This window comes from Peromyscus californicus, unplaced genomic scaffold, assembly GCF_007827085.1.
Source record: "Peromyscus californicus insignis strain IS unplaced genomic scaffold, ASM782708v3 Scaffold_4__1_contigs__length_199733344, whole genome shotgun sequence".
Taxonomy (NCBI): Eukaryota; Metazoa; Chordata; class Mammalia; order Rodentia; family Cricetidae; genus Peromyscus; species Peromyscus californicus.
In genome coordinates this window covers 37,505,913-37,530,612 of record NW_026294562.1, presented here as the reverse complement: position 1 = coordinate 37,530,612, position 24,700 = coordinate 37,505,913, and the positions used below count along the sequence as shown (strand labels likewise).

Sequence of the window (24,700 nt, the reverse complement as noted above, 5' to 3'; positions counted from 1 at the left end):
TGCTGGGAATTGAACTGCTCTTCTAGAAGAGCAGTCAGTGATCTCAACCCACTCTCTAGCCCAACAGCTGAGTTCTTATATAGTTCAGCAGATATTTACCATCAGACTCCACAATCCTGCTTCTAGAAATTTACCCAAAACAAATGGCAACATACATTTCCATAAAAACTTGTTCGTGAATATTCATAACACCTCTAATTGTAGCAGCTAAACACCAGGGGTGGGGAAGGCTAATTTTTATCAACTAGGAAATAGATAAACTGTGGTACATCAGTACAGTGGAATACTACGCAACAGTAACAAAGAACAAAAAGGGACACACGTACCCTGAACATCATTTAAAAAAAAAACAGTTGGCTGAATGAAATGTGAAGCAAAAGACGACTGAGTTCATTCTTCCATTTATATGACTTTCTAGAAAAGGCAAAACAACGAAAGCAAAAGAAAGATAAATGACTGCCAGGGGCTGTGGAGAGGTGGAGAGTTGACTACAAAGTCCGGCAAGAAGCCCATAGTCCTCAAAAATGAAAAGTTAGTGAAGAGTTGTGTATTTGTGATATTCATAACAAGGCAAATAAATACTTTAAAAAATCACTAGAAGAAGGTTGACACTGGAAAGTAGGACACTGACTGCAGAAAAGAATTGGGCATCCATGTTTTCCATGATAATTTAATTCAGCTGTTTAAATTATAGAATGTAGCATGATTTTTTTTTTAAAGTCAATAAACAGGTAGTCTTGATCTGCCTCACACTCACATGGTACAGTCCCAAATTTACTTGTTCAATTTTTGTTTTCATTTACATCAAAAGAAAGTAACTGGAGTCCTGAAATTTTCTAGAACATTCCATAGACCTGAAAATGTAGAGGTCTCTTTAACAGTTCTCAGCCACTGCTTTTAGAAAGACACAAGCTCACCTCCATGCATGGCATCAACTCGGATCTTCAGCTGGCTAGGCCCAGTCAGCAAACTCTTGATGGCATTAAAGTCAAAGATGGTCCGAAGAAGGTTGAGATAGATGTCAACGGGGTCCACAATCTCCACTGATGATGGGAAGACAGAGAGGGGGAGGAATATCAATGAGCATACCTGGAAATCATCTTTAGAGGCACACAAAAAAATTATTACTCTAATGATGCAAAATTCTGATCAAAATCCCATCTAACCTGCATGCTACATGGGCAAGGAAGGGTCCATTTGCAAACAAAAACTTAAATCACAGTACAACCAAAATTCAACAAACTCTTCAGATGAGCAGTGGTACCAATAATCTTCTACACTCCTTTTGCAAGGGAAAATTAGCCACTAGCAGAATTCAGGATACAAATGCTCTGTCATCTCTGCCCACACCTCCCCAACACCTCCCTCCCCCAGCTGCACACACACACGAACAAGCATCCCACATATGCAGTGGTCTCTCCTGGGGGTGAGCCAAAGGATGACTCAGCTGGTGGGAAACACAGAAAGGACTGACCTCAGCTGTGGTCCTTACTTTCCAAATGCTGTTATACACACTGGATCCAAGCACAGAACTGGTGATGTGGGGCTGGATTCCGATTTGACATCAACCCTCTTTCACACTCAACCTACTACCTAATTTCCAGGGGAACGCCAAACATCTGCAGCTCCTCAGTAAACACAAGAGCTCTCCAGTGTGTCACTGAGAATCCCAAGCAAACCTTCCTATTTAACTCATGAAAACCAGCACGCAGAATATGGCACCATTTCCAAACATCTAGCAGCATGTAATTAGTGCTCAGAAGGTATTTTTCCTAGGAGAAGTAAATGCTTGAGTTTGGGGGAACCTAAAATTTTTTCTAGGAAAAAAAGTATTGCTTTTTTAAATTTGTAATCACATCTATTTATCTCTTTAATTGTGTGTGTGTGTGTGTGTGTGTGTGTGTGTGTGTGTGTGTGTGTGTGTACGTGTGTGTGCACATACATTTGGGTATATGCACATGAGTGCAAGTGCCTGCAAATGCCATAGGTATTGGATTCCCTGAAGCTGGAGTTGTGGGTAGTTATGAGCTGCCTGGGTGCTGGAAACCAAACTTGGTACTCTGGAAGAGGAGTAAGTGCTCATAACTAGTAAGCCATTTTTCCAGCCCCCTATAATTACATTTTTAAAGTTATACATCTATTACTTTTCAATGTCCTACTACTTTGGAGCTGAAATACTTAGGCCTCATTAAAGATGTTATCAATCAATAATTTTTTCAGTACATCCAGGTCCAATATTTAATATGGGATATAAATTACCCCTTCATCTGGTCAAATACATTTCTCCAAATATTTCCTTTACATTTAAATTGGCATATGAGTATCCACTCCAATTTAATTACTTTTTAAGGAGCACATCCTATATTTAATCATCCTCTGAAATGAGGAGACTATTAATTCAGAAAATAATTAAAAACCACTATCTGTGAACTATACATCTGAAAATACTTGATTTTAAGCCTCGAATGCTTTAGACATTTTACTTACTCTCTAACATAAGATAATTTTGGAGGGGCTGGAGAGATGGCTCAGAGGTTAAGAGCACTGACTGCTCTTCTAGAGGTCCTGAGTTCAATTCCCAGCAACCACATGGTGGCTCACAACCATCTGTAGTGAGATCTGGTGCCCTCTTCTGGCCTGCAGGGATACATGCAGGCAGAACATTGTATACACAATAAATAAATCTTTAAAAAAAAAAAAAAAAAAAGATAATTTTGGAAATTTCATTCTGGTTCTTCAAGTCTTGAATCATTTGACTAAAAATATTTAATATTCACAAGGGACAGTTCAAGGAAGTAAGGCATTCAGGAAAATCGAACACTCCCATTGTCTAATTCATGCTCTCAACACCTTAAGATGAGACACCACGGACTATTTGCTTTTAATTAATTCAAGCATTGCTCATCCCTTAAAACAGTAGGAATATAGCACATAAATTACTTCAAAGGATTATCTCCAAATTATTTTAAGGAACCAGAAAAACCTCCACCTACATCCAGACTATCACAGCACTTTAGGGAAGTCACCCAAGGAACAATGTGGCTACAGCAATGAGTTCCCCAAAGATTCAAGTCCCTCAGAAACTATAAAATCATAAATATGCCCCAAACAATTAAAATAAATATGACTTCTTCCTGATGGTAATGCCTGATGGTTCTCATCCCTCTTATAGCCCAAGTCTTTCTAATCATATATAGTCAGACATATTTGAATTACATTGTTAGCTATAACAATTGCAGTTGCCTAGATAATCTACATGAGTACATTTTTGCATATGTGCACCTCTAACTAGATCAATAGCAATAGACACTTTTCAGCCAGGCAGTAGTGGTGCACACCTTTAATCTCAGCACTCAGGAGGCAGAGGCAGGTGGATCTCCGTGAGTTCAAGGCCAGCCTGGTCTACAGAGTGGGTTCCAGGATGGCCAGGACTGTTACACAGAGAAACCCTGTCTTGAAAAAACAAGTAGACACTTTTCACTGGTGCAATAGTGGTATGGAGGTTATAGGGGTAACCAGATGCTTTTGCATTGGATTTGAGGACTGCTCTGCAGGAGGGAATTAATATCTGCTACTATAAATCTGGTCAAAGGCCCATAATCCAGGAGATCAGAGGCTCCAGGGGGAAATCTTCTACTGTTACCTTGCTAAACTGAAATGTTACCAAACTTCCAAATAAATATTTCTATTTATGTTTATATTTATACCCACAGATTAGTGCTGCTTTCCCTGTTGTCCCCAGTAGCTCCTTCTGCCATGGAAAATGGTTAATGCTAATATAGAACTCATAATTGGTCCAAGTGCTGACAGGTGATTATTGAGTGCTCAGCCCTAAGTAGGACATCTTTATCAATCCTCTCCCCTCTCAAGGTACAGAGAGCACCACAGAAGAGGGGACATAAGGATAAAAGAGCTAGAGGATGGGAGGAGCATTGTTAAATACTGTCTTCTGTGTGTAGCATGGTCATGGTACTTAGGAACTCATTGTAACTATGGGTACCCACACAAGATCAAACAAAGATCCACCAGTGTTCCAATGGGGGAGCACCAATTAGACTCAGTGGGTCAAAAACAAACAAGGCCAACAAAACAAAATCAAAACAGAAGAGAACATAAAGATGAGAGAGGGCAGGTATGATGGGGTGAAGAGTGTAGTGTGTGGGAGTGGTCAGGGGTGATATGATCAAGATCCATTGTTTACGTGGATGAAAATACTGAAGAATAAATAAATGATACTGTATTTTTTTAAGTGGGCACTGTTGCTTCTAGTGAATATCACACAGCTTTCCGTAAATTCTCACTACCTGAGCAAATGATCAACTCAAAACTTTTCAAGAAAGACCTGCTATCAGTAGCCCATCACACAGTCTATTTTAAGCTTTCTCTGACTTTAAAAATCATGTGCCCAGGTTGGGAGGGTGAATCTAGAAGAACTTATGAGGAGGAGTAGGGGATGAATATGATCAAAGTGCATTGTATGATTATGAAATTCTTAAAGAATTAATAATATTAAATTTTTAAAAATCACATGCCCGTGATAGTTTATCTTTTTGGTCTAGTTGAATTACTTGTAACATCAGGACACCATTGATGCAAACTGTACCCAAGCTTGTAGAGGCACTAGAAGAACAGAATAGGGTAGTTCTATTGCTCCCTCCATGCCTTCTATACAATTTTAGTTGTATAAAATGGTAAGGTGAATATTCATGGCATGAACATTGCTAAAGCACTCATAAGAAACTGGTAAAACAACAAATTGTGTTCTTAGTTCTTCCAAAGTTTATTTACTTAACCATGTAAGATAATACTTGTCAAACTCATTCTGGTTGTTTTTCTTTCTTCCTTTCTTTTTTTTTTTTATTTTTTGAGACAAGGTCTCTCTCTGTGGATACATTGGATGCCACTGTGCCAGGCTTGGCTGTTTAATTCTTGAACCACTTGCCTAAATACACTCAGTAATTACCAAATTCCTTTGTAAAATCTCTGAACACAGTGCTTGGTGTAGAGCAGGCGGTCAACCATGGTGTGTCAAGTTAAGCAGAACTGCATGGCTCAGGCCTGGCCAAGAAACTCTTCCCTCCCACGAGAAGTTTAACAACCCATTGGCTTCTTAGCTCTCTTACATTTTCCCACATCTTCACCTTAATTACTTAGAAATTATTCAGTGACAAGTTTTGGCGACCCACAGTTTATTCCATGTATGCTATGATGGAGTCAACCTCTTTCTATGTGGAAAACGATAGCTTCGATAGTGGCTTTTGAAAATGTCAAGATCTAAATACAGAGATTTCTTCAGTTTCTTTCTGCACTGCATATACTTTCTAACCATTCATCCAGAACCACTCCTCAGATGACTAATTGAGTATTTCCCATGAGAATCCTTCCCTACAGAAACCACTGATCACCAACAAGGACTGCTGCAGCCTCATGCATCCTAGACTCCACCATACACACCCCTCTTGGAAAGCTGTCCCACTCATGGGGACACTTCTTCATAATCCGTTACCTCTGAATGGTTTGAACTTGTTCTCCAGGTCAAATTCTTGTCTTCCTAGTCGAGACAGGTCGATTCGAAGATCAGGACATATGGCATACTCCTCAATTGTTTTGCTGATCTGGTAGATTTTATCTGAGACAGCATCTGGTGCAGGACCTAAAATGTGACAGCCAAAATGTGTTTATTTTAAAGCCAATGTTCTCTGACTGTCAATCAGAGAAACAGGACTGACCTCCTGTACTAGAGAGGAGGATTCATCAGGTCTCTACACAATGAACAAAGATGCACAGTCCCCACAGTCCCACGGACCAGGCATTCCCAGCTTGGAGTCACTCACTGCAGAGGATATTTGATCAGCCCTGCCTGCTCTGTGTAGACTAACAACCCACATGTTTGTTTTAATCTACTTCTAAGTGATGATACATATACTCTAAAAATAGTTTTACACCTGCTGGGGAGACCCGGTTATGCAATTAGCTTTATTCGGGCTATGACACACAAACAGGATGTGCATTTGACAGAAGTGAGGGCTTCCAGATTTAAACCGCAGTTCCCCAAGTACACCTAAAAAAAAATGATTTCTCCTTCTCACTATTGTCTCATTGATATGTGAGCTTTTCCAGGTAAATTATTTTTTTCCAGTTTACACTCTCTAGCACAGCTAAGTTTTAAAATGACGGATAACTAAAAATGCTTGATATATTCCCTCAGAAGATCAAATTGGCAACAGTGATGGAGAAAGAGATTTTAAATGAGTTGAGTATGAAATCAGAACTTGGTTTCCTCCTCTTTTTAAACACATGTATCCTCACACAAGGCTTAGTTGGTTTTTGTTTGGTCTTGGAGAAGGTAGGAATTGAATAAGTATACTTCATGGCCTTAAATATAAAAAACAGCTAGATAGTTCTGAGTGAGAATCCCAGTGGCTGAGTATATTATAACTTCCTACTGAACAGAAATTGTTTCTAGATTTGTCTCATTCCCCACTCCAGAGAGCTGCACTATCCAATACAATGACCATCCACCATATTTAGCTACTGAGTACCTGAAATGTCACTAGTCATTTCATATAACTGAAATTATAAATTGCTACAATTATAAAATGCATACCAAAATTTTAATGTACATAGTACAAATTTAATGTACATGGTACAAACAACCATGTAACAGGTTATATTAACACTTTATATTTTTATATTGAAATATTTGAATATAGTATGCTAAATAAATTATATTACCTAGACATTCTCTTTTACATTTTTAATACCGCTATTAGAAAAATTTTACATTATATATATGGTTCATAACACATTTGTATTGAACAAAGCTACCTTCTTAGAATAAGAAGCAATGTTTATAAGAAGGAATGGCAATAGCCCCACTCCAGCAGTAGGGTAGAAGACAGCCTGATTGGTTACATCAACAGTTATCTTACATGGGATGAGTGAACACCTCAAACACACAGAAGGGCCTGGGTGATGGATCAGTCAGTAATGTGCTTTGCCATACGACCATGAGGACCTGCGCTTGGATCCTCAGCACTCACATAATATAAAAAGCCAGGCATGGCAGCTCATGCCTATAACCTTGGTGTTAGACGACATGGGCAGGAAAATAGAATTCTAGCAGTTCACTGGCCAACTAGTCTATCTAATGAGTGAGAGAGACCTTGTCTCAAAAGAAAAGGTAGACAGTGACAGAGGAAGCCACCTGATGTCCATCTCTGGCCTTCATGCATGCACATAACTACACATACATACATATGTAACTGTGTACACACAGACACACACACACACACACACACACACACACACACACACACACGGAAATGCATAGAGCCTTTTTCCTTTACTCCTTGACATTTTAAAATGTTTTTAAATTATTTATTTTTATTGTTATTTTTAATTGTGTGTGTGTGTGTGTGTGTGTGTGTGTGTGTGTGTGTGTAAGCACATGAGTGCAGGTGTCCACAGAGGCCAGGGGGATTAGATACACTGGAACTGGAGTTACAGGCAATTGTGAATCACGTGATGTGGGTGCTGGGAATCAAACTTGGGTCCTGTGGAAGGGCAATGCATGATGTCCTTAACCATTGAACCATCTTCCTAGCCCTCCTTACCATTTTTTGCCCTTCACAAAACTTTAAAAAATGAAGAATCTTGTTTTGTGTTTGCATTTTAGGTTTGCCAAATTAAAGAGAGTTTTATACACACACACACACACACACACACACACACACACACACACACACACGCACACGCACGCACGCACGCACGCGCATTCAGGTGCCATACTACATTATTTGGCTATGTATTGTTGTGGGAGATTTGTTCACTCTGTCTCCTGAAACTGCTGATAAACTGAACTTTGAGTTAGAGGACCGAGTCCATGCTCAGCTGACCAGAATAAACCATAGAGTTTTGGAGGGGACTCAGATGGGGAGAGAGGGACACAGGAAGGAAGGAGGTGAGGCTTAGGAGTTCCGTAGACCTTTTTGGATCTTGAGAAAGCAGAGAGGAGGGTCTGCTGGGTTTTTCTCCATCTCTTTTTGAATCTACCAGGTTCATACCCTACTATCTAACTCCCGAGTTTTAATTAATAATAGAGTAATTTAGACAATATTTATAGTATCTATCACTTTTATGAAGTCTGAAGTCTAACACCAAAGCACACTGGTTTCTAAAACTAAAGTAAAGTAGCAGGTAACATAATACCACCCATACAGATACCCTCAGAATCGGGCAGAATTTAGCCAAGTACAATGACACATATGTAGAGAGATGTCATACTAAAGCCCCTCATTTCGCCGGGCGGTGGTGGCGCACGCCTTTAATCCCAGCTCTCGGGAGGCAGAGGCAGGTGGATCTCTGTGAGTTTGAGGCCAGCCTGGGCTACAGAGAGAGTTCCAGGAAAGGCTCCAAAGCTACACAGAGAAACCCTGTCTGGAAAAAAAAAAAACCCAAAAACATAAAACCCCTTACTTCACAGACTAGCTGAAACCATCCAAATGTTTACAAACGCTCCATCCCTGTGACTCACCTCTTCGTTTATCATCATCGCTGCCTAGCACCGTCACTACCGTTACTGCTCCTTTAAATCCTTTGGAAAATGTTACACTCGAGCTCCTACAGTTCACAAAGTCCTTATCATCCATCTGCCTGATCTGAACCCACCCTGTACTCTTACTTGGCACCTTTCATCACCTGATTAATCCCAGAATATCAGCCCAATTCTAGCTGTATTGGTTTCTTGTCACAGACAGAACTCTGGGGTCCTCATGTGAGCCAATGTATATAAAAAGTTATATATAACACATTAGATATGTTATATGGAGCTTTATACTCAAAGAGACAAATAAAGTATTATCACCCTCTTCAAGTGGAGAAGCCAAAGTCAGAAAGCATGGTGTGTCCTTATTTGTTTGCTTGTTTGTTTTAAGTTTTTTTTTTATTTTATGTGTGTGGATATTTTACCTTCATGTATATCTATCTATGCACCACCTGAGTGCAGTGCCCACAGAGGCCAGAAGAGGGCATCAGATCCCCCTGGAACTAGGTTAGAGCCCAGACCATTGTTAGCTGCCATGTGGGTTCTGGGAATCAAACCCTAGTCCTAGGAAAGAGAAGTCAGCCCTCTTTCCAGGGGCAGGATAGCATGTCTTAACCAAGACAGCATCTCAGAGATGCCACAGTCTATGCCAGCTTGCCAACCCCTCACACCACCCTATGCTTGTCATATCCTGCCTCTCTCACACGGCCATTTCCCATCTCAGAGCATCAGCAACACCTGCTCTCACTGCCGCCACGCCCAGACTCCCATGCACCAATGGGAGACAGCATGAAATTGTAACCCGGGTTCCCAAAGAACAAAAGTGCTTACTTTGATCTTCACAGCTTCTCAGGATCACGCCACAATTTACCCAGAATACCTTGCACAAAATAATTTCATTTATCTCAAGTTCCCTCTCTGTTTCTACCCACCACTGTCTTAGCAAGAAACTTTTCATCGTACCTTAAATAAATTAACAAACACACAAGGGAAACTATTCCCTACCATTTCCACTCTGCACCCTACAAAGCTTCCTCCACAGCCACTTCTGCCTTCTTCAGAAGTCTTCCCACTTCCTGGACTCTAGGCAGACTATTCACTCCACAGCAGACTAATCATGTTACACTGTCAAGCTCTTCTCATCTCACGCCTCTGTTATTTGGCCACTTAGCTATAAGAATTCAACAGATAATGTTCCGGAGGGGGCTGAGCAGGTTACCAGCCTAGAGTGAGAACTGAACATCAGCATTTTTATTGTCCTCAAAACATGCTTAAAAGGCAACCTGATTCCAAATACTCCCCACTTCCCTGAGCCTAAGTCTATAGACAAGTTCTATCCACAAGGCGCATCAGTTTAATGCACAGTCAGAAGAGGCAGATGCTGTAACTTTGGAAGATGGATGCCATGATAAAATACACTCTGAGGATGATGAAGCTGAATCTCCCCCAGGCCATTAGGAATGTTCATTTTACAAGTGCAGCCAAGACATGCAAGCATGTTAGAAGTTAGGAGTTAGTTAGAATGATAGAAGGATTTTCAATGTAGTGAAGGCTCAGTGATAGGGTCACCCAAACCCTCTCAGTAAAGCACAACCCCCTACATTTTCATCTACAGAGTGAGTATATAAATTGCTTTGGCTTGGCTATAGCTACTGTCCACCACTGGTTCACATTGGTCCCCTCTGTGTTGGTGCTGATGTGGCAGGACCTTTGGCCTAGAGAAAAGTGGTTAAGCCAATGGAAGTACCATCCTCAGATAAGATTAATGTAGTTCTTATGGGACCCTGGTGAGTTCCTCGGATAGGAATGTTGTTATTAAAAGAGCAATTCTGGCCCCTGAGACCTTTTGGCTTCCTGTCTCATCATGTGACTGTTCTCTGTTGTAGAATATTATTTTAAAGTGTGTTACTTTTGTTTATGTTGCATTTGTTTAACTCTGTGAAGCTGTGTTACTGTGCCTGTCTAAAACACCTGATGGTCTAAAAAGAGCTGAATGGCCAATAACAAGGCAGGAGAGAAAAACAGGTGGGGCTGGCAGGCAGAGAAAATAAAGAGAAGGAGAAATCTGGGAAGAGGAAGAGAAGAGCCAGAGAAGGAAGAGGACATCAGGGGCCAGCCACCCAGCTACACAGCAAGCCATGGAGTAAGAGTGAAATGTTAAAAAAAAAAAAAAAAAAAAAAAAAAAGGAAAAAGCCCAGAAGCAAAAGGTCGGTAGACAGGATAATTTAAGTTAAGAAAAGCTGGCAAGCAACAAGCCAAGCTAAGGCTGGACATGTATAATTAAGAATAAGCCTCCATGTATGATTTATTTGGGAGCTAGGTGGTGAGCCCCCCAAAAGAAAAACAAGCCAACAAACAAACATTTCTCTTCCTCTTATATGTACTTCCACAATGATGTCATCTATCATCTTGTGATATAGCCAGAAATGTTCCCATCAGAGATTAAATATATGGGGCTAACTGATCTAAACTTTTAGCCTTCAAATCTGTGAGTTAAATGAAACTCCTCTTTTTATACACCACTCGGTCTTAGGTGTTCTGTAATGGTAACAGAATTAGACTATTACACAAATCATGTATTTCTCCCCTCATGCCTCACAGAACATCACAAAGGCAACTGAGACACTCATAAGATATGAAGTAGGGTTGGTGTGACGGTTCAGCAGGTAAAGTGCTTGCTGCCAAGCCAGACAATCCGAGTTTGATTCCTGGAACCCACATGATAGAAGGAAAGAACTGACTTCCACACATTGTTCTCTGACTTCCATACATGATGCCCCCACTACACACAAACACACCACAAATACACATACACACACACCACAAATACACACAAACACCACAAATACACATATACACACACCACAAATATACATACACACACACCACAAATACACACACACCACAAATACACATACACACACCACAAATATACATACACACACACCACAAATACACACACACACCACAAATACACATATACACACACCACAAATATACATACACACACACCACAAATACACACACACCACAAATACACACACACCACAAATATACTTACACACACACCACAAATACACACACACAAATACATACATACACACATACACAAAATAAACAAATCAATGTAAATATATTTTTAAGATATGAAATTAGATGCTGATTTAGAATGCCTATTTGAAATTCATTATTCACTTGACAGCTTATATATTCTATTTCTCTACAAAATAGAAAACTCTGATTTCTGGTGTTACCAGTGTACAAAAATCTCAGAAACTTCATATTTCATCTGAAATCTTCCAAAGTTGCTGCTGAACTGGATGTAGGCTGTGGGGGAGCTTTTCTGAGTGAGACGGCACAGCTCTAAGCTGGCTTTCAGAGACAGGGCATTTGTTGGATGTGGTAACACACATGTTTAATCTCAGCACTTAGGCAGCAGAGGTCAACCTGGTCTACACAGTGAGTTCCAGGCCAGCCAGGCTACATAGTGAGACCCTGTCTCATAATGGAGGGGAGGCGAGATGGGGAACTTAGGTAATTTAGTTTTTGCTTTGTTTTTTTAAATAAATTTCATTATGTATAGTTGAGGTTTACAACATAATTTTGTAGAATATATAGAAAAATAAAGTAAGGCCTGGGTAGCTAGCTCAACTGGTAAAGGGCTCACCGTCTAAGCATAAGGGACCCAGAGCAAAAAAAAGAAAGGAAGGAAGGAAAGGAGGGAGGGAGGGAGGGTGTTGTGACATGAATTTGTAACCCCAGCACTAGCAGACAGAGACAGGGGGATCCCTGGGGCTCACTGGTCAGGCAGTCTAGCCTACATGGCAAGTTCCAAGTCAGTAAAACAACCCTGTCTTTTAAAAAATGAATGACCCTAAAGGTTGACCTCTGGCCTCTACATGCACACACACACACACAGAATAAAATCGTTACTATGGTAGAACAAATTAACTTATTTATCATAACACAAGTAGTTTTTTGTAGCAAAGCAAGTAAGGTAAAACTGAATGAAGTCATGAATATACTGCAATTCAATCATCCATAACATTTATCCTGCACATCGTATCCCTAGAGTTGTTCATCCAACATGTCTGCTTCGTTGTGTCCTCTGACCTCTATTTCCCCATTTTCCTCCCCTTGGCCTCACCAACAATGACAAGTGCCGTTTTACTCTCCTTCTCTGTATAGCTGATGATCGTTGATTCCACCTGTAAGTAAACTCACACTTATTTCACTTAGCAGAATGTCCTCTAGGTCCACCCATGTTGTGACAAATGGCATCCTTTTCTAAGGCTAAGTGATATCCCATCATGCAAGTACCACATTCTTCATCTGTTCATCTATTAACAGATAGCTGGGTTGTTTCTACATCTTAGCTATTGTGGACAATGCTGCAAAGAAAATGGAAGTGCAGATTTCTTCACAATATAGTGACCCATCATTGTGGTGTTTAGAGGCAGAAGAGGCATGGCTTGCTCATATGAATTTCCGTTTTTCTTCCATACCATTTTCCTTAGTGGTTGTACCAGTCTATGTCCTAGTCAACTGTGCTAGGATTCTCTTCTCCGAATTCTCTCAAACATTCATCTCTTGCTATTTCATAGTGGCCATCCTAGCAAGTATCAGGTGAGAGCCCATACATTTCTTGAATTTGTTATTGGATTGTCTAACGTGTTCTCCCTAAAGAATGCTCCACATACCCCGGGGAAGGACATACACCCTGCTGCCGTGAGAGAATAAGTTCTACCCATGCCTGCAAAGTGCAGTTCAAATCCCCGATTTTCTTGAAAACTTTCTGTCTTGTTGATCTACCCGTGGTTGAAAATGGGACATTGGCGCTGCCTGCTATTGCTCTCCTGATGCCCATTTCTTCCTTCCTATCCGTTAAGATTTGCTTTACAGATTCAGGAGCCTCAGCCCTGAGCACATAGTATAACTCTATGGCCTCTGAGTGAACTGACCCCTTTATCATTACACAGCGACCTTCTTTTGACCTTGTAATACTGATTTGACTGGAGTTCTACTTTACCTAAGTGTGCCAACCCTGGTGTCCTTTGGTGTCTATCTTCCAGAAATATCTTCTCCTGCCCCTTCCCATTCCACTTATGTGTGCTCATAAAGCTTCAGAGTCAATTACAGGCAGCGAGGAGATGGCTCTTATCTGTCTGTACCCATTCAGCCACACTACACATTTTAATTGAAGATATCAATCCATTTACATTCTGGGGCATTACCCATAATTACTCACCCCTGCCACTTAGTTGACTGTTCTCTGTTGTTTGCTAGGCTCTCTGTGACTGTCTTCCACTTTTTGGGTCTACTTTTGTGGATTTCCTATACTATTAAGCTTTGATTACTTCTTCAGGTGTAGACATGCTCTAGCTTTTCCTTGTAATTGGGGTGTGTGTGTGTGTGTGTGTGTGTGTGTGTGTGTGTGTGTGTGCGTGCGTGTGTGTTTAAGATTTAGCATGAATTGTTTATGAATGGTTTATTTTTTAAATAATGTGCAGAATGGCTACAGAAAAAAAACAATAATAAAGCCTTCTTCATAATGTTCTGTTGTACTGTTTTGCCTGGGGCCAGGAATAACTCACAATAATAACTGGCTTTTACTAAAATTCAGCTTATGATCTCATAAGCAAACATATTTGATATTCTAGATTAAAAGAGACTGAAGGGTCTTAGCAAACAAATGTACAGTTCTGAGATGCATCTTTTTTTCTTAATGAAATAGCTATAAATAACACTTTGACAATCATTGGGAAGAAAGGTGACTAGAGATTAAGTTTCAAATGGTGTTAGAGGATTAGTTATTTTCATTAGATCTGTGTGATGATTAATCACTATTGTCAGCTTGACCTAGGAGACACACCTCTTGAGGTTGTTTCTACAGAGGTTTAGTTGAGGAGGGAAGGCTCACCCCAAGTGTGGGTGGCACCATTCTGTGGGCTGCATAAAAATGGAGATTGAAGCCAACTAGGCACCAGCTTTTCCTCCCTTCCCCCGCTTTTTCTCTCCCCTGCACACCTTCCCTTCCATGGTGGACTGTGTCCCTCAAACTGTGAGCCAAAACAAGCCCACCCTCCCTCAAGTTGCTTCACATCAGGAGTTCATCACCAGAAAAAAAGCAAGTAACCCAGTGACATGTTACTCTAGTTGTGTGGGAATGTGTCTTTCTTTGAAAATGTGCACAAAAATATCTAGGTATGGAATGTCTTCATGCTGAATTGTGCCTTAAAATACCCCAGGAGTTAAAATGATTACCAAAATGGGAAAACACAGTAATGGATACCTGGAGTATATTTATTATCTCCCTACTTTTCTGTACATTCTGTTTTTTAAAGAAATTCATCTCACTGTTCACTAGGACTCCAGACTGTACATTTCTATAAATTTAAGAACAAAGTAAATAATTCTATATATGTAGCGAGAGAAATTCTACACTGAGATCAGACTTAGGCTACACTTGTCTGTCTCTAAGTTACTTTTGGAAGGTCACTTTTGGAAGTTACTTCCAGAGTAACTCAGTCTCCTGGAGCTTCCATTTGTTTCTTCACAAAATAAGAGAGATATTTTAAATGGCCTTTGGGGTAAGTTCTAACTTTAAAATCCAGAGTCCTCCTGTATCAGTTAAGTATCATCTATCCAGTCTTTCACTTGGCTGAAGCATACAGGAGATCAATAGACCAGTCCTGAGCATCTGAGGGACCATCTGTTACTTCCTTGGGATCACATCACCTTGGGCTCCTCACCAAATTTTCTGAGCTGATTCCTCTCCACTTTGCCCACTTACCATCATAGAGTACAATAATGCATGAGGAAAAAAATCAGGTAAGGCGTATTTGGAACCACATACCTCCATTAGCAACATTAAACTTCACTCCAAACTCTCCCCCTGGTCCTCCAGGACAGTGGCTGGCCGTGAGGATGATTCCACCAGCTGCCTTGATCTTCCTGATAATGCAGGAGACCGCAGGTGTCGACAAGATGCCATTCTGCCCAATAATCAGTCGTCCGATCTAAACCATCCAGGAAAAAAAAAAATCAATGCAAGTTTCACGGAACTGAAGGCATTCCAGCAGGAAAGTACCCCATGCTTTGCTAAGAGGTACCCCATCTTCTATCCAAAGAAACTGAGCAGGTTTTATGTTAGGAAAGCCAAATAAAAGGAATTCCAGCATTGTGTGCCCTACCCAAAGTCTCCAAGCCCATCCGGGCTGCTCATATCTTGTGCTCCACCAGTAATTGTTAAGTTCCTAAGGAGCACTGATCTCTGGTGTTTGAAATATCTACATTTGATGACCAACAGGTTTGCTGAGCCCACATTAATTCTTAGTTTGGTTCTGACTCAGAAACTGTAATGATGAAGGTGTTAGAAATGACAAGGAAGAAGAAAGGGACTACTTCCTACTTCTGCTTCTTCTGTGTGGTACCTTAACCTTGATTGCCACATTGATGGGATTTAGAATCACCTTGGAAAAAAATCTCCAGGCATGTCTTGAGGGATGATCTAGATTAGGTGAGCTGAGGGAGGAAGACCTGCCTTAAATGTCTGTACCATTCTATGGGTCATGGTCTTGAACCAGATAAAAAGAAGAAAGCCAACCAAGCAGAATAATGCATAGCTCTCTGCCTCCTGACTGCACATTCAATGTGACCAGTCACATCCCACTCTTGATGTCATGCCTTTGGGTTTCTACTCCAGTGTGAGAGATAGAAACCATGACAGCCCTATGAAATGCAGTACTCACAATCCCTACCTTGAATGGTTTTCTATTTATCCTGATAACATTTCCTGTGTCATATATTATCACCTAATACTTCCCATATTATCTATTTACCCACTGTGTATAACCCTCAAGAACTATTTATTTCACTGTTTCTAAATAACCTAGCACAAACCTGCCAACCAGCAAGTGTGTAAGACAATATCTGTGAATTCGGTAATATTAAAATTAATGAACAAGTTCTGTATGAGAAATACATTGGGAAAGGGGAAGATGGCAGATGATACCCATGATGTTGTGATGGTTACCTTTGTCAACTTGACACAATCTAGAAGCACCTAGAAAGTCTCAACAGGATATTATCTTCATTGAACTGAGCTGTGGGCATGCTTATGGGGGACTGTCTTAATGAACTGATATGGGAAGGCTCAGCCCACTATGGGCAGCACCATTCCCTAGGCAAGATCCTGAACTGCATAAGAGTGGAGAAACCAAGGCGAGCAGAAGCAAGTAAGCATGTTTGCATTCACTTCTCTCTGTTCTTGACTGTGGGTATGATATGACTATCTGTTTGAAGTTTCTGGCTTGACTTCCTCACAATGAAGATCCATAGCCAGGAATGGTACGTTGCTTTTGTTGGGGTATTTTATCATAGCAACAGAAACGAAACCAGAAGACATTAACTCCTAGACTGTCCCCATGGGGGCAGAGGGGCAGGGATACTTGGACATCAGCTATCCTAACAGAAGGGTGAAAGAAGAAAACTGCTAATCTAAGTAGTAAAGAAAGAAAGAAAACTTTGGAAACCCGAACAGGTGAAAAAGTCCAGAGTGCACTCTCAAGGGCTCAGCCCCAACTGCGTGTGCTCTCCTCCTCCCAGTGCCAGTGAGGGCACAGCAGCGTTTGAATCATAGTCTAGGAGAAGAAGAGAGTCTCATAAAGCTCACACTGTATTTTCAGCAACAGAGCATTTAAGAGCATTGAGGAAGGACGACAAAAGCCACACCCAAGGCCGAGGATGGGGTGGTGTTGGGAAATCTTCTCTTCCCCACACTGGACCAGAGCAGTGGTGAGAAGTCATGATGAGGGTAATAGGGGTGTGTATAATCAAAAATATATTATATGCATGGATGTAATTAAATATATAATAGATAATTAATATATCCTAATCAACTTTAAAATGAAAATTAAAAGACTCTCACTGAGTCAAGAGCCAAGCAGTTCTGCAGGCAAAGGTCCATTCCTGGTGCTCTCTCTGGGAATTCAGGGAAGCACAGGACACATGAAGGAACCTCACACACTAAAGAGACAGATAAACATACCCAGGAGGGCCCAGGAGAGAATAAACCACAGTAAAGCAGTAAGTGAACGAGGACCAGGAACATACGAAAGACTGCAGAAACAACAAACTTGTATTTACTGCATAATGATGAATGGAACCATCAATCAAGAACAAATTACCATTATAAAAACGATATGCACAAAACATTGGCATACCCAATTTTATAACACAAAGACAAATAATACTTGATGTAATAGCACAAACTGACCTAAATACAATTATGCTGAGTGATGTTAATATGTCACTCTCACCAACTGACAGGTCTCCCAGACCTCCAAAAAAAATCAGTTAAGTAACAGAGGTCAGAAGAACTTAATAGACATCTATAGATGATTCCACCCAAATACAGCAGAATACACATTCCTCTCAGCAGGTCATGGAAACTTCTTCAGAGAAGACCATATTTTAGGACACAAAGAAAGTCTTAACAAACACAAGAAATCTGAAGTAATTTCCTCTACCTGATCACAAAGAAAGATACTAGGTCTCAAAAGCAAGAGATCATAGAATGTACAAACCCATGGAGACCCAACAACAGGGTGCTGAATGATGAATAGGTCATCAAGGAAATTATGAGATTTTTTTAAATTCCTAAGACCAAAAGAACACAACATACCAGAGTCTATAGAATATGGTAAAAGATCTTTTAAGATGAAAGTTGATAGCTATAAATATCTACTTTTTTAAAAAAATCAGTAAAATGATCAGCAAAATAACAGAAAAGTAATGTAATGATGAACTCCAAAGTCCTAGAAAAACAAAAACAAGACAAAATCAGTAGATGAAAGGAAGTTATAAGATTACAGTAAAAAATAAATGATTAACAGAATATACAAAGAATCAATGAAAGAAAGATTTGTTTCTCTGATGAGATAAATGTGATTGCCAAACTCCTAGATAAACTGAGAGAGACAGATAGACAGACCAACAGAGACAGAGGCAAAGAAAAAGTCAAATTAATAAAATTATTGGTGTTAAGGGGACATTACAGCAAACACCAACAAAATCCAGATCATTTGAGACTATGTCTGCAACATATTATAGTAAATTGGAAGATCTAAAAGAACCTGATACATTTCCAGACATATATGATCTACACAAATTAAAACAAGAGGATATAAACAACTTAACTAGATCTATAGCAAAAAAAAAAAAATGAGATTGAAGCAATAACAAAATGTCAACTCTAAAACCCCAGGCTTAGTCACCTACACCTTTAAAGAATTAATACAAGTGCTCCTCAAACTAGTTCATAAAATAAAAAGGAAGGAATACTGTCACCCATTTTCCAAAGTCAGAATCACTCTACTACTGAACCAATTAAGTACACACACACACAAAAAAAATATAAAATTACAAGCCAACCTCCCTGATGAGTACACATGTAAAAATTCTCGGTAAAATACTTACAAACTGAATTCAACTACACATTATTCACCACAACTGAGTTGGAGTCATTCCAGGTTACAGGAAGGTTTTGAAGCATGCAAATCAATAAATAGAATGCATTTAAATTACATCAACAGACTCAAGGATGGAAATTATATGATCATCTCAACAGATGCAGAAAAGGCCTTGGAGAGTGTCCAACACCCTTTCATGATGAAGTCCTGAAGAAACTAAAAACAGAGGGAGCACACTTCAGCATAGGGAAGGATGTATGTGACGTTCACCCCGCATTTATTCTAAACTTGCGATGAGGGCTGATATTGTCTTTTATAAAGTCAGAAAGGAGCCAAAGGTGTCCACTTTCTCCCCTCTTACTCAATACAGTCCTCGAAGTCTTTACCAGTGCAATAAGATGAGAGAAGAGAATGTATGCAGGTAGGAAAAGAAGTAAGTGATCCTAATCCCTATTTGTAGATGACATAATTCTGCATGTGGGAAATTCTAAAGATGCCACAGGAAAACTCTCAGGACTGGTAGACAATTTCAGCAAAGCTGCAGGACACAAATAAACCAGCAGCATTTTTTTTTAATCTCAGGAACATGCATGCTGAGAAAGAAATCCATAATCCAATCCAATGCAAGAGCTTCAAAAACCTGAGTTAAAAGGATAGGAATAAACCTAACTAAGGAAAAAAGATTGCTATGATGAAAATTTTAAAACACTGAAGAAATACCTTGAGGAAGACATTAGAAGATAAAATGAATTAGCATTGATAATTGACAATGGCTCTGTTATTAAAAGCTATTTGGTGCAATCCCCACTGAAGTTCCAATGACATTCTTCACAGAAATAGAAAAACAATCCTAAAATTCCTGTGGAAGCACAGAGAGCCTCGAACAGCCTGAGAAAAAGAACAATGTTGGAGGTATCGCCACACCTAACTTCAGTTACACCACAGAACCAGAGTCACAGAAATAGCACTGGTACAAAAAGAGCCATGTGCTCAATGGAGCACACGCGAGACCCAGACATACACCGCCACACAACTACAGCCACCGGAGTTCTGAGAAAAGTTTCAATAAATAGTGCTGGGGAATATCACTGGATATCAATGTGTGCAGAAACAAGAAACTAGATCCCTACCTCTCACCCTGTACAGAAATCCACTCAAAATGGATCACAGCCTTAATGTGAGACCTGAAACTCCAAAACTGTTAAAGGAAAGCATAGAGAAAACATGTCAAGACCAAGGCAAGGGGAGAACTTCATGCACAGGACTCCAATAGTTCAGGAAACAATCTCAAGAACTGACAAATGGGTTGTATGGAAGTAAAAACTTCACAGCAAAGGAAATGATTAATAAAGTATGGGGTCACCCTGGGGGTTAACATAATGGAGAATGAAATTATGTTATTTGCTGAAAAATAGATGCAACTGGAGATAATTGTTAAGCAAAATAAGCCAAATTCTGTAAAATAGTATCACACTTTGTTTGCATTTGTGGATGCTAGATCTTAAAGAGATACATTGTGGGGGCCCACAAAGGTTTCCTAGTGATATCTGAGCTTGCTTTACCCAGCAGGGCTGCATTAGAGGATTGCTTGACCATGTGCATGGTTACTAAGTGATTGAAAGGGTCTGCACTTGGCTGAGCTATGGGGAGGTCTTTTGTTCCACCTCTTAGCATTCCAATAAATAGCCCTTTAGAAGAGACAGGAGGGGCTGGTGGATAATGATCCAGGCCTTCCTGAGGCTATCTTGTATTTCTGTTTCTCCCCCTCCTATCCTTCTATCTAAATATTTCTCATTTCACCATCCTCAAGAGTACCCTGGGGGGAGGAAATGTGGGAGTGGGTCTCCCACAATACATAAAACCATTTGTGTGTTTGGTGAGTGTGAGAGTCTGTGTGTGAGTGTGAATGAGTGTGTGTGTGTGTAGATATGTGTACATGTATGTAGGAATGTGTGTGAGTGTGTGTGTATGTGTGTGAGAGAGAGAAAAGTGTGACTGTGTGTAAGTGTGTGAATGTGTGTTTGTGTGTGTGTGTGTGTATGAAGGAAGGAGATGTGGGGGGCAATAAGGTCAAAGTACACAACATACTTGAAAAAACTGTCTTTGTAAACCTAGGACTGCACAATGACTAAGAGCCAGTGCAGGAGGGAGGGGGAAGGGGGGAAGCAGGGAGAGAAAGAGGAGGGGAAATACATTGAGTAGTGAGCAGAGCAGAGGCTACGGAGCATGTGAAAAGCTATGGGGCTGTTAGCTACCAGTTTCCTAAACTAGGTAGAGGCTGTAGAAACAGAGACAAAACACGCCTTTGGGATGAAGCACGGAGGGAGGTGCTGTGGTAGCCAGTCTCCACACAGCCCCCTGCGGGGCTTGCCTTCTGGCAGTGGGGCCCCTGTGCAGTTCCCAAACAGTGCCAATCAAGGTGATCAACACAATCCCACCATCCACTTCCACATTGGGACTGAGAATGATGCTGACACTCTTCGCCTGGCTCTCTTGGACTGCTTATTCATGGAGACTCTGGCAGCACATGTTCTAAGCCCTTCAAAGGTCCCTGTGGAGAGGCCTCTGTGTGGAGGAACCACCGCCTCCCACCAACAGCCCACACCATGTGGCAGCCTCATGAGTAAGTCACTTGCAGCAGATCCTCGGGCCTCTATCGATTCTTTGTATGACAAAACTTCTACCAATAGCTGACAGTGACCTCATGAGAATCCCCAGGCAGAAGTGACCCATCCTGTCTGACCAAACAAAGCAAGAGAGAGTGAGTGCACCCTACTGTATAAGGCTGCGCTTAGTTTTTAACCAGTAGGTAAGGCTGGAGCTCTGAGGAAGCAGTCAGGAATAATGCCAGGTTTCTACCCTTAATAACTCCGTGCTCAGTAGTAACTACTGACCAAGACAGGGAAGACAGAGGATGGTAGAGACATCCCATTATTATCCAGGACCACGACAAAGCGTCTTCCATACACTTCCATTGAAATTCCCACTGTCATTCAATTCATGGTGAGAACCCACCATGAAACAAGCCATGTGCAAACAGGAACACACACAAACACTGCCCTCGAAAGTATCTGGGAAGTGCTGACGGCGTCCATTCACAGTGGTTTGTCCGCCCCATTATTTGTACTTCCCCTGAAAGAAATAAGTTTGTAGCTGGTACACAGGAGACTGAAACATAGCTCAGTGGCGAGAATTTGCCCAGTATACTCCATGAAGCCATGGATTCCATCCCGGCACAAGGAATTAACTAGTTAATGAATAAGTTAATAAAACTGGAAAAGGTGTATACATGGAGATTTGTCTTGTGGTACATTTACACTTACTAAAATGAAAATTTTAAAACAATCTTATCCAGGAATTAAGAACCAGTTAGACAGAGTAATGAAAAAATAAATTATGGAATACTACTTAGCCATTTAAAAGTAATTAGTTCTTAATTGCCCAGGTGAGGCAAATATAGCAGCCCACAAAAATTCAGTAGAGGGCCACAGGAGCATGTCGGGCACCAGAAGTATGCAGAGTAAGCGATGGGCTTCTGACCTAGCTAGGTTTCTGTTGCTGGGATGAAACCACGACCAAAGTCAACCGAAGGGGAGAAGGGTTTATTTCAGCTTTCAACGCCTAGGAACTCTCCTTCACTGAAGGAGGTCAGGGCAGGGACTCAAGGCAGGATCCTGGAGGCAGGAGCTGAAGCAGAGGCCTTGGAGAAGTGCTGCTTACTGTCTGTTCCTCTTCTCCTGCTCCACTACCTTTATTATAGAGCCCAGGCCCACCTGCCAGGGGGTTGGCACTGCCCAAAGTGGGCGAGGCCCTCCTACATTGATTAGCAATCAGGGAAATGCCTCCGCAGATGCCCCTACAGGTCAGTCTGATGGAGGCAATTCTTCTATTGATATTCCCTCTTCCTAGGTGAGCCTGGTTTGTGTCAAGTTGACCAAAACTAACCAATACAATGATCGAGATATGAGAGCCCATTCTATGAGTTCCCATCAGCCTCTTTCCCTACCCATTCCTGTCATTATCCAAGAGCTCATGAGGAAAGTGACCACCATGGTAAAGATGTATGGAAGAGCTTAGAAACATGGATTTCTGTTCAGCTAGGCTGACCTGCCCTCCTCCTCTGCTGACTCTTCCATTTGCCAATAGTAGAGATCAACCCCAAGCTCCAATATGGCTGCATTCCCCTGTGCTGGTCAGACAGAAAGCAGGCTGACTCATTTGATCCAGTTCCGTCATGAGAGGTCAGCACTTTATACTAACATGGACACCCAGAGGGGAGGACACCCAGAGAGAAGGTGGAGACCGAGGCCAAGATGGCTGTGGCTGAGCAATGTGGCCACAAGCCCAGGAAGCCAGGGAATGCCACCAGAAGCTAGAAGAGCCATGGAACAGATCCTTCCAGAGAGTCTCCAGGGAACATGGCCCTGCCAATGCTTCATTTCAACTTCTGGGCTCCAGATCTGTGAGAAAATAAATTGCTGTTGTTTTAAGCTAAGTGGGTCATTTGTTATGGTAGACTTAACAAATTAATACAAAATCTGCAAACTAATATAAAAACCAGTACCCTTTCCTAGGGCTGCCCACAGCCAACTGTCAACAACAAAGTGGCTAAAACAAGAGCATGTTGGCTTCCTGTAGTTCTGAAGACCTGAACTGCAAGCAAGACCACACATTCTCAGATGGTCCCGGGAGGGGGGCCTCCAGCACAGCTTTGGTTTCTGGTGTGTACCCGTTACTCTGGTCTCAGTGCCCCCATCTTCTTCTCCTCTGCATGTCAACATTGCTCCCTCTTCTGTCAACCTTTCCCAATTAACCCAAGACAAATGTCACCAGAAAAGTCACAGTGTCCAACATCTAGCAATTGTGAAGATAAATGCACATTTGAGACTTAACGAGTAAAGGAAGACACCCAATTTGAAGTTACATATGAGTCTTGTACCATGTCCTAATTCTGTTTCTATTGCTATGATAAAACACCCGTGAACAAAAGCAACTTGGGGTAGGTGTATTTATGTCAGCTTATAATTCATAGTCCATTACTGAGGGAAGTCAGGGCAGGGACTCAAGGCAGGATCCTGGATGCAGGAGCTGAAGCAGAGGCCTTGGAGAAGTGATGCTTTCGGGCTGCTCCCCTTCATTTGCTCTGTTACCTTTATTATAGAGCCCAGGCCCACCTGCCAGAGGGTGGCACTGTCCTGAGCAGGCTAGGCCCTCCTACATCGATTAGCGGGGGAAATGCCTCTGCAGATGCAGGAGCTGAAACAGAAGCCATGAAGGAACGTTGCTTACTGTCTTTCTCCCCATGACTTGTTCAACCTGCTTTCTTATACCTCCCAGGACCACCTGCCTGGAGCTGGTCCTGCCCACAGTGGGGTGGACCCTCTCAGATGTGTCCAGGGGTAAATACAATGGAGGCATCTTCTCCACTGAGGTTCCCACTTCCCAAATACTTCTAATTTATGTCAAGTTGGGGGTGAGAAAAAAAAATCCAGGTTGTACCATTTAACTCCTCTGAGCTTAATGTCCTTATCTGCAAAGCCAAAAGTGTTTACCTAAGGTTCTCTAAAGAACTCTTTTAAAATTAGATATGACCCAATATAATATTAATGTCTTCCTCAAACCCTGCACTTCTTCAAAATTATTTTTTTTCTAGATAGCAGATTCTTCTTTAATACATTGTTT

General features: G+C 41.2%; 1 protein-coding gene across 1 annotated transcript in view; it reads right to left on the bottom strand.

Annotated features, from left to right (window-relative positions):
• Pgm5 (phosphoglucomutase 5) overlaps positions 1–24,700 on the bottom strand; it is a 169,704-nt gene that overhangs the window by 129,133 nt on the left and 15,871 nt on the right. The window contains exons 2-4 of the mRNA XM_052713291.1: positions 15,403–15,565; positions 5,507–5,653; positions 918–1,043 (exon numbers count right to left, since the gene is read on the bottom strand). Of these exons, the coding sequence (XP_052569251.1) occupies positions 918–1,043; positions 5,507–5,653; positions 15,403–15,565 (436 nt within the window). The remainder of the gene's footprint in view (positions 1–917; positions 1,044–5,506; positions 5,654–15,402; positions 15,566–24,700) is intronic.